We start from the raw sequence: 11,488 nt of genomic DNA, 5'->3' as shown, positions 1-11,488 counted from the left end.
TCATTTTAATAATCCGTCACTGATTCTGTCCTTGATAGATTTGCGAGTGTGATAGCGGAAGCGTAATCTAAGAAGTGGTGGAGGTCATTCCTCTTGGCTAGCATGCCTTGCATACAAAAGTGGAAGCCCGTGGCTACCGTAAAAGTAATACCAGAAATGCCTTGCATCGATTGGAGTGGTAGTGATTCGATGAAATAAATTTCTTGTACCGACGGGACTGGTAGTGAGTCAGTGAAATGAGGTCTTGATTAATGTAGATGCCCTAAACTTGGTTGCCACTGCTCTTGGTCCCAAGTCAATGGTAACACGATTTAGAAACCGTGTTGCACATGAAATTGGTTGTACCAAAAATGATTATTTCAGAAAAGAAATTAGGGCATAATCCTACCCAATTGGAAAAAAAATGGGCAATACTCTGAAAAGGTCACATGCACGTATAAAGACATATAACTATTGTGCCTTGCACCAAAATTGGAGTTTATGTCGAATCACTAACTAATGCATCATGTTTAAGTTTGTCGGACATGTAGACACTACTTTTTTTGATGCGTTCCTTAAGCAAAAAAAGCATAATTTTTGACTTTTTGCACGTTGAAAGTCGGATGGTGATAGTCGCTTCCTGACCACGTTGGTCGTGCCCAGATTTGTTCCGACAACCGAATTATTTTGGTCATAACTAGTAGATTGACAACCCCTTGGGTTGCTGGCAAAGTGGGGAGCTGATTCTGGTAGCATTCTGTAAATTAGTTGTGTAAGATTTTCTACTTGCGTAGCCAATATTTGGACCCTTACAGCTAGCTTGCGAAATCGGGCATCAAAAGTTTGCCAGTCCTGTCGATTGACAAACTCCCTGGCATCCGGCAATTGAGTGTCATCCTCTAGAATATCAAACACGCTCTGAGGAGGAGGGGTTGATAAATGAGGAGACAGAGATAGATCACCTCGGTTTGCACCATCCATCCCTGTTGCCACGATGGTACCCTCCGTGGGAGTATCTGGCCCCATGACATCCACAAGTGGAGCCAATTCCAGGTATTCAAAATCAAATATGTGTTGATCATCAACTTCCGCATTCATGGCAAAAACGTATTGTGCAATCAAAAGAGAAAACAATACCTCGGATTGCAGAAAGGCTCGCAGCCGTAGTATGCATCACGCCAAGTAGACCCGTAATAAAAGATATAAAATTTCTATCAAATCAAGTCGTGATTGAAGTGGGAAAGAATTGAACCCGAATCCCAAGACGTTCTTGGATCCGTGGTTGTTCAGTTAATCGGCCGTTACAACCGGCATGGACTCCGACAAGCTGTCCGTCCGTAGAAGAAACAAGTTGTACAGTTGACGTAGAAAGCGAACTCCGAAAAACCGCCCGTGGTTCACAAGACGACTGAGATCTTGTAGTGGAGATGATCGAATTTTCACCGTTGTTTCTTGTTGTGAAGAAGCTTGATTATTGAAAGCTTTCTTAATCGGCAAATGAGTATGTTGCACGAACTCCAATGGAAACTGTCGCAAATGTAAAAATATGCAAGAATCTGGAACTTTCTGCAATACTGAGTTGAACCATAAGCCGTGAAACTCGAGGGAAAGCCGAGACGGCTTGTTGCTTGCGCCGCACATGAAGACTCTTGCTTGTGGGAAGGGCCGCCAAGAATGGCCAAGGCTCAAAATTGATTGTCCATTGACCTTGCCATGTGAAAATAACACAAATTCTCCAAGGCAAATAACGCAGGCAGCACGCAGAAGAAAACGCGAGGAGGTCGAAGTTGTGTGCAGCTTGCTCAGGCAAGTAGCGGTCGCGAGCTCTTGGAAACATACCCCCTTCCCCAGGGCGCCTCTGTCAAGCCCAAGAGCGCCATGTTTCGTGCACCACAGTTTCCCTTCCAAAACGAGAAAAGTTACCCGATTTAGGCAACTCCCTTACTAAATTTGGTAAAAGCCTTACAAAGGCCACGGTTCTCACCTAAAGGCCCTATTTTTAGGAGCAAAAAGTGACCACGCCTAGAGAGACAGAGTGGAAGAGAGGCTCTGATATCAGTGTAAGAACTAGGGGAAACTAGATTGAAGATCCTCCTCCGAACCGCCCTTTATATAGGCGGGCTCCTAACCCCTTGCCCTAGACGGATCCCCTGTCCACACTGTCTAGCCCGACCCTTGGCCGTAGTCCATGACCATCCTAGTTCTTAGGTAATTACAGGACCTTTATCCTGACAGTTGGCGCAAAGCATGCCTTTGCCTGAGTGGTCTAGCGCAACAGTGGGCAAGATAGTACTTGCGGCTGATTTACTTCGAATCCCCATCCCATTCCTTCAATTTTGAGGCTTGAATTGCAAGGTGAATCGTAAGGCAAGCGGGTTGGGGTTCAGTGGAATCTACGACTATTCTGTGCAATATATTAACAAAGCTACGAGTATGTAATAGAGTATATGAGCAATTTATTTTTCATGAGCCACAATCTATTTTTCATAAGCAAAAAGATAAGGCATCACTAGGGCCTTGGCCCCTTTGGGGCAAGCCAAAAATTGAGCATTTTTAAAAAAGAATCTCCCCTTTTTCATTACCAAAAAGGGAAGGCATCACTAAAGCCTTACCCCATGGGGGTAGGACAAAAAAAGGGAGTAGCATACACCACTTATGGTCATCATTACCTTATCTCCCGATTCTAACCAAACGCTAAATCCTTTGCCGCAGGCAGGAAGGCCAAAGAACCTAACTAAACATTAGAGCATGCCAAAAAAATGGGGTTTTTTTTTTCTTTCAACCTTTGCCTTTGTGAGGAATGTTTCGTCTACAAGTGATCACACTCCATTAGATCGTTAAGTTTTAGGCATAGAGGGATATTAACCTTGAGGTTCATCTAGCTCAATAGGAATGCAACTGCCTACAACTCTCCCTCTCAACACGCTCATTGTCTCCTCTTTGAGCTTAAAAAAGCATCTGATGTGCTTTGCAAGGACATTAACTTTAGGATGAAAGATGCCTTGTACATAATTTAACTTTGTCTTATGAGGCTACCCTTCGCCGACCTAAGGGTCTCTGTATTCTTTTACCTTTCCAGTAATTCAATTTCTACCTTCCTCCGGGAAAAAAAAGCCCTGGTGGGACCAGAACCCGCTTAGGTCAACTAGAACCCAAATTCTTGCATGAGAAGCTAGTATGGGCATAGCCAGGTCAATAAGAGACCCTTTGGGAAGACCGCAGGACCCAGCTGCTGGTGACGGCGTGCGTGACGTCCCGCAGGTTGGAATACAAACTTGACGAAGAAGCCTCGAGAAGGGGCGAGGAGGGCTTTAAAATGAACGCCAACTCGAAGCAAGCTACAAACGACAGGTCCTGAGAGGGAGAGAAGAGAGAGAGAGCCGTTGTACACAGAGATCAAGTACAACAAAGAGGGGAGAGAGAGAGAGAGAGAGAGAGAGAGAGAGAATGTGTCCAAGCAACAAAGCGTTAAGCGGATTGTGGCAGCAACAGGGGGCCGAGGACCCATGGGGGCTGGTTCAGGCCTTCCGCATGCTGGACAGAGATGGCGATGGCGCCATTAACGGCCAGGACCTCAGCGCCTTCTTCGGGGGCTGCGTGGGAAAGAGCCTCAGCCAGGAGGAGGCGGCATCCATGATCGCCATGGCAGATCTGGACGGCGACGGCGCCGTGGGGCTGGACGAGTTTCAGCGGCTCATGGCTGGCGGTGGTGGTGCGGTCTCGCTTCAGCAGCAGCGGCAGAAGGTTGAGCTGGCGGCTCTCCGCCGGGTCTTCGATGTGCTGGATGTGAATAAGGATGGGGAGCTGGGCCTTGCTGACCTTCAGGCGGCCATGGCCATGTCCGGGCTGCCTCTCTCCGACTACGACCTGGACGCCATGCTCCTGGCCGCCGCCTCAAGCCCTTCCAGCACCGCCATCGACTTTGACGCCTTCTCTAAACTCCCCTCCCTTTTCTTTTGAAGTTGGGCGGAGCGGGCACCCTGATTATGAGGGGCTCTAATTAGCCGCCCTAAATTCTTAATCAATCAACCAATGCCATACCATTGTTTGGTTTGGCTTGTACTCCGCTCATTTTACTATATCCAATGAGCCAAAACAAATGTCATTGGATTCTTGGTCCATTTTGCAAACATTAATTAATTTGTTCTGAAGATCCGGTTCGAATCTTGCAATTTGAAAGAAACAAACTGTCGTCCTATCGCTCCACAGTTCACGCCGACATCACGCGAAGGCAATCCTCTGTCGGCTATGCTCATCACATGGCATCTAATCTGGGTCATCTTTCCCCATCCAACCAAACCCCTCCCCTCCCCTCCCCTCCTTCGCCCCCAAACCACCCCGTTGCGAGTGCAAGAGGGAGATGTAGCCTAAGGACTCTCCCTGTCCTCATTCACGCACACGAGGATGCATCCCTTTCCTCATGAGAGCCCCATAATGGGTGTGCGTGATCAGATATGCAATGGAGCTGCTCCTCTTCTCATCAACCATGCAGCAATCATCAATATAATCAGAATGACTGAGACTAATCTGGGCAAAATACACGCATGCTGGCCGCAGATAAGCCTAACACAAGATCGAACATAGCTGGCTGCAATTGCACCGCCCACAGGTACCTATCCTAGCAATGATGGGGCTACAGTCAGCGCGCCCAGACCCTGCAGCAAGAGAGAGATATCCATAGCAGCATTAGTGTGAGAGAGAGAGAAACGACGCTCTATCGGATGCATATCTACTGAGAATAGAGAGAGAGAGAGAGAGAGAGAGAGAGAGAGAGAGCATCGCTCTCTGTGTCGTCGTGCAACTAGCCTTACCATCCTCCCTCGCCTGTCCATCTAGTCCTGGCTCCATCCTAATCCACAACCATGGACTCGTGCTCTGACGAATGACAGACGGACGGGGAGAGAGAGAGAGAGAGAGAGAGAGAGAGAGAGAGTGAATATCTAGACGCCCGGTGTCTTACCTTTTCCCCCTTTTCTTCAACTTTACCTTTACTATTTAGCATCACCAAATTATGGGATCCAAAATCCGTTGCACACGTGTCATGCTTGCCTTTTGAGACCCTCCTGTTGGTATCTAAATAGATTCTTATCAAAACAAATGAAAAAAAGATTAGAGCGAATATGACTTGGTTTATACCCATTCGTTGTAACCCCCTTTAGAAAAAAATGGCTTTTACACTTTGTTTTGCAATCCTCGTAACACTAGGCATAACGGCTATTTGTTCACTAATTTGTCGAGATAACTGCTTTGCTGATGTGTTTAAATGTATACAAGTGCAAAAGTAGGCCTTTTTTTAAAGCGGTCAGGGCATTATTGCCCATGCAGATACAAGAGTGTCTTTGGGCATCACCCAACCACAGTCGAACCCATGACCCGTGTCACGGAGTTCAAATGCTTAACCAACTCGGCTAGCTCGCGTCGACTGTAAAAGTAGGCATCTATTCTACTTCTTTATGCGGCTTAAGAAATTTTCAAGCGTTGAGCCATGTCACGTGCCATCACATTGGAGCTATCTCTCGAACGTGAATGCAGTCAAGGATCACGCCAACAAGGTTGCCAAAGAGTCTCTGCAAGTTCACATGCTCAGCATTTTGCCAAAGATTCCCAAGCGTTCGCAGTCCACACTCCTAGCCGTGTGTGTGTGTGTGTGTGTGTGTGAGAGAGAGAGAGAGAGAGAGAGAGAGAGAGAGAGAGAGAGAGAGAGAGAGTCTAGGCTACTAACAACCTTGGTTGCAAGAGAGAGAGAAGAAGAAGAAGAAGAGAATTTTAACGTCGTAGGAAACTATCCCAAAAGAGACCTTAAAGATCTAGCCGATGAGGAGAATTGAACTCAAGACCTATTATTCAAGAGGAAAATGGTATAACCAATCTACCATACTTGGGTGATGGAAAGGTTATATCAATTTCCTCTTTTTATTAGTGCACACACACACACACACACACACACCCGAGAAGAAGAGAATTTTAACGTCGTAGGAAACTATCCCAAGAGACCTTAAAGATCTAGCCGACGAGGAGAGTTGAACTCAAGACTTGTTATTAGAGAGAGAGAGAGAGAGAGAGAGAGAGAGAGAGAGAGAGAGAGAGAGAGAATTCACGCTGCTGCTACATGGTGTGTGTGTGTGTCTGTGAGTGAGTGTGTGTGTGTGTGTGTGTGTGTGTGTGTGTGTGTGTGTGTGTGTGAGAGAGAGAGAGAGAGAGAGAGAGAGAGAGATTTTATTATCGTCCTCGGAGGTCAAATATGACCTATGGGACCAAAGTTACATGTGATGTAGTATGTGTGTGGCAGATGAGTGAGCCTCGATGCTCCAAAATTGTAGTGATGAGAGTCGCAATGGAGAGTCCACTATGTGGCTGGGAGAGAAGAGTGTGTAGGTTAAATATGACCTATGGGACCAAAGTTACATGTGATGTAGTATGTGTGTTGCAGATGAGTGACTCTCGATGCTCCAAAATTGTAGTGATGAGAGTCGTAATGGAGAGTCCACTCTGTGGATGGGAGAGAAAAGTGTGTAGGTCTAAGTTACGGGTAAAGATGTAAGGGAAGCAAGTTCCGATGTGACCAAAAGCTTAGCACTTTAGTAGTGTGTGGTACTCAGACTTTCAAACTTGTAGTGAGCATAATGTGCCCAATCGGTTTGACTCTTCTCCATCTCCCCAATGCCATGTCTCTCATCGAAGGGAGTGGGAGCTAAGCCGAATGGCTGAGATAGTGGGTATCGCTGACAAGGGGATATGCTCAAGCATATAAGGGTGAGTACGGTTTCCTCTTTCATCAACATTAGGAAAAATATAAGGCCCAAAAGGGCCATATAAGGATCCCTAATTTTAAGGGATTAAGGCTGAAAATGTGTGTGATTTAGGAGACAAGGCCGTTGAATGAGGATATTCTCATAGGCTTTTTGTAGCTTGAAATAGAGGCTAGGGAGTGAGGATAGGTACATCTTCTCTTTGCCCAAAAGAGTGGTGGTCCTTATGACAATAACTACCCTTCTCTCCTTTCTTTTGCCACATCATCAAGGGCGTCCTTAGCCTCAGCCCAAAAAAAGCACTTTTAAAAAATATATATATAAAAAACCTCACTTTTACTCAAAACTTCTCCCCAACCTATATGTATACCCAAAAATATATTTTTTCTCTCAAACTCTCATTGCTAGACCTGCAAAATATGAAACATCCCACCTTTTTTTATTTCCCTCCAAAATGACTCCCCTCTCTCTCACTCCTCTCTCTCTTCTCTCTCCTACTTTTCAGGACATACTCTTCCTCCTTCCTTCTCTCACTCCTCGCCCTCTCTCTTCTCTCTCCTACTTTTCAACACACACTCTTCCTCCTTCCCTCTCCTTGTTGCAGGTCCACTCCATAGCTTTGTTGCAGCCCCCCCCCCCCCCCCCCCCCCCCCACATAGCTCTCCACTCCATAGCCCTCCTCTCCACTTCATAGCTCTCCATCCCATATCTCTCCACTCCATAGCTCTCCTCTTCACTTCGTAGCTCTCCTGCAGCTCTCTCCATCCCATAGCTCTTCACTAAGTTCTATTCCCCTTGCCATGGAGCTAGGCGACATTACAAACCTTCCATCCACAACAAGATCATCAAGTTCAAAAACGGTTTCTCTACATGTTCGGTTGCCAAAGGACTTCTAAGTTCTCACCTTCAAAGCTTCATTACTTGCAAACTTCACAACAACACCGTGGTGCAGGTCACACCAATGTGGACCTTTGGGTGCATGGTTGCCTCTACCCTAATGATCCAGCCATCAATGTGTATCCAACATTCAATAGCCTTGCTTCATTCTTACAACATGTAGGTAGAGGGGAGCAAGGTCTTCTTGGATACTACAAGCGATTGTTGAATATTGGAGCTGATAGTGCACAATGGTCTTTGCATCAATGTCAACTTCTTTCCCATACCACTAGTGTATTGCACGAAAGGATTGTTCAAGCAGAGGAGGAAGTGAAACTCTTAAGCTACAGGTGGAAGAGAAGGATGCTATGATTGCGAAGCTTGAAGATAAGATCCTGCATCTTAAAAATATTCCCTTAGGTGCAAAGGAACGTAAGAGGAGCTTCAATGCCATAGAGACTTTAGCCCTCGAAGGCGATGCTCAAAAAAGAAGGGTTACAGCTACGAGGTACATTTTGCTACGCTCCAATCTGTGCTTCTGTGGTAATGTTTTTATCCATTCTTGTAGGAAACTAATGGTAATGTTTTTGTAGGAATTTTGATTTCTTGTAGGAATCTTATCCAAGAGATGTGTGGTGGCCACAACCAGGAAGATCACATCCATTTGTTAAGTTTGTGCCTCAAAAAATTGGATGGCGTAGCCCCAACTACAGAACATTTAAGCAATGCTATCACAAAGGAGGTTATGCAAAATTTTTCTCAAATCTTGTGAGCGATGTTGATGTAAAAAAGGCTTGTGATGAAGCTGGAATTAGTACTAAGGGATACATTGCCTTATATGGTCTCCTAAAGGATGCTTTAAGGGAAAGAGGAATTACTCAGAATGTTTTTCCTATACCACTTAAGGTGAATCTTGTTAAAAAGGCCTCGAAAGATGATGTGTACTTTCGAATAGGAGGCTATTTGCACATAGAGGAGATAATGCCTTCATCCATATTTACCAAGCGGGGAAAAGCAGTTAAGAAACGTGTCAATGCAAGCATAGGTGCAAACAGAATGGAAAAGGGATTTCCTTACTCAATGTCAAATAAAATTTTTGTTGATTAGAAAAGGCTTCAAATGGAAATGATACATTTTTATGGTGTACTCCCTAATGGTGAGGCTATAGTAATGTAGTCTTTTTTTTTCAAATTATGGTTTCCTTATGTTATTTTGGACATTTTGCAGTGCTAGATTCAAAGTTGGTGTTTGTGCTCAAGCTAGACGAGTGTCAGATTGTGAAGAAACGATGACTAGAAAGGATGAGTATTACTCTCATGAACAAGGCATTATTTCATGCAAAACGTACAACTATGAACAAGGATTGTGCACCATCTTTCAGTGTGCAGTTGGAGAAAGACATTTGGTGTCTTGGTGCTATTGAGGTTTCCAAGGAGACCCATGGAGTTCTTGCTTGGATTTTTGAACGCATTTTGTGGATAATAGATGTCATTAAGGCCCAACTAGCTGGGGGAAAACTCCAAGTAGATGGCATAGGGGAGTTTGAAGTTGACTAGCACTTAGGTGGCGTTTTGAAAACAATCAAGTGCATTCTAGGGTGAAAACAAGGGACTGTAACTCTGTATCCTTATCCATTCTGCATTAAGGGCTATAAGGGGAATGCACGCAAAATCGCAATAGTTGACGAAAGAGAGGAAGATGACAATTCACAAATTACACGTATGTGGGAGCATTTGTTCCTATATTGGAGGAGCCCAATCGTGCTACAAAAGACAGTGAATGGAACCCTATAATTAACTTCCCTCTCAAAAATGTGCATCTTTGCACACTTCATGCTTTTATGTGCATCTTTGATCGTTTATTAAAGCTTCATATTGATTATTCCTTTACAATGAAGCCTGTGGAGAGATTGCTTGACACTATCTCAAAACTGAAAGGGCTCTTAAATTCAATAGGTTGTCATAGAACCAACACCTCCATTGTTGCGCAGAAGAACAATGCACACACTCAAGAAGTGGCCCAACCAGTGTCCATGAGTGCACTAAAGGCAAGGCACTTTTTGAAGAGGGTTCGGTCCAAAGAAAGTAGAGCTGCTGCCGGAATATCAACATCTGAAGGTGGATGGGAGTTGTGAAAGGATCTTTGCAAGTATACAACGCACAATGAAAGAAATGCAAGTACTGTTCTTAGCCGACAACATGGTTGGGCGGTATTCGACAAGATGATGAAGATACTACGGCTTGCAAGCACAACCAGTGAGCAATGACAAGAATTCCAAAATTTGGTGGTGGAGTTCACAAAGGCGATCGTCACTGCATGGGGTGAATCAAACATTACACACTATATGGTGAGTGCTTGCTATTCTGACTTGTTATGTACTATGCTTTAGTTTTGATCATCAATGTGTTGTGGCTTTATGGGCAACACATCCTCTATGCCCATGGTGCATATTTTATGAACATGTATGTTTCATTGGATTTTTGGAGCACGCAAGGTATGGAGAAGTTGCACTATCGTGCCAAGGGTTTCTACTTCAAGAATACAAGATATGGAGGGGATTTAGTGTGCTCATTGCGTCTTCAGGAAATGTTCAACTGGTTTTATCGTACCACCTTTGGATGCAAAGTGTCGATTGAACGTGCAAGGTCATCGCGCTTGGCAAAAGAAGCCTGTCAACTGGCCCATGTTTGTGTGCACGTATGTCGCACGTGTCACTCACCGCTCTACGCTTGCTTCGTGGAGGATTCCTCGTCGCGAAGAAGAGGGAGACGCCGCTACGCCGCGCTCAACTGCCTCGCCACCGTCGTGCCGCCCCAATGCTCGATCGCACTCTCTCTCTCTCTCTCTCTCTCTCTCTCTCTCTCTCTCTCTCTCTCTCTCTCTCTCTCTCTCTCTCTCTCACGCATACACACACACACAAGGAGATGAAGACGAAGAAGATGGAGATGGAGCAAGAGCACTCTTCAATTGCACAAATGAGAGAATGAGTGATTTTTAGGTTTAGTTGACTTTTATATGAGCTCGCCGCATTCACACTTGGGCGCCCATGCTTAGCCAACTAATCCCTTGAATGTTCCAGTTAGAGTGCGCCTCTCATCGACGATCACTCTTACCCTTTTCCTATTGGACCGACAAGCCCGGTACCTGGCTCTACCAAGTAAATAATACAACGTCCGTCGTAGGTGATATGGTGTCCGTGAGCCGTGAGGGTTAACATGCCCCCCTTCCTGATGTAGATTCTGTCCTCGGAAGCTATTGAGTTGAAGCTCGTTCGTCGAGGTGGAAGAGCATCTGAGATGAATGTCCTTAGCCTCCTTCAGTCACTGCAAAATCAAACAACATTGGCACAGTATGTCATAATAATCAATATCTAATTCTCCTAAATGATTTTCTAATGTTAAAATGATCATTTAATATGGGGAAGTGCCAGGGGAGAAAAAGCTAGAATATTGGTCAAGCTAGCAGACCGGCAGGGATCCAAAAGAGGGAAAATAGGGATCCAAATGGGGGGCCATCTGCAAAAGAGCCATGTGCAACAATGGGCTAAAAAGAGCCGAAGGTTCAGCCCATTAAGACTTCCAAAATGCTAAGGTTCCAAAATTCAAAGGTTATGTCCAAAGGTCAAACCTAGGGGAATTGGATGCTTTGTGTGTGACCAAAAAAGTCTTTGTACATCCCTACTTGGGAGGGGGCGAGCCTTTCTTCTAGGGGATGAGAGAGAAAGCCACACACAAGCTCCCTTTACACAAAGGGAAGGAGGGACACATGTCAGCTCTCTAGGCCAGATGCCCGCAAGGTGTACCCAATTCCTATTGGATGGCCTTGGAGGTGGACCAATGAGAATTAGGCTAGAGTAAATCTAGTTTAATTAATTTAAAAACACT

The 11,488-nt window shown here is 45.1% G+C and overlaps 1 protein-coding gene across 1 annotated transcript; it reads left to right on the top strand.

Moving 5' to 3' along the window:
* Nucleotides 1-3,308: 3,308 nt before the first annotated feature.
* LOC147445630 (uncharacterized) lies at nt 3,309-4,130 on the top strand. Its single transcript, XM_086526081.1, has one exon. The coding sequence runs from the start codon at nt 3,427-3,429 to the stop codon at nt 3,937-3,939; it is 513 nt and encodes a 170-aa protein (XP_086382207.1). The 5' UTR covers nt 3,309-3,426; the 3' UTR covers nt 3,940-4,130.
* The last annotated feature ends 7,358 nt before the right edge of the window (nt 4,131-11,488 follow it).

This window comes from Adiantum capillus-veneris, chromosome 12, assembly GCF_014529385.1.
Source record: "Adiantum capillus-veneris isolate H3 chromosome 12, ASM1452938v2, whole genome shotgun sequence".
Taxonomy (NCBI): domain Eukaryota; kingdom Viridiplantae; phylum Streptophyta; class Polypodiopsida; order Polypodiales; family Pteridaceae; genus Adiantum; species Adiantum capillus-veneris.
The sequence above is the reverse complement of the archived record's forward strand: the minus strand, read 5'-3'. Positions and strand labels throughout refer to the sequence as shown.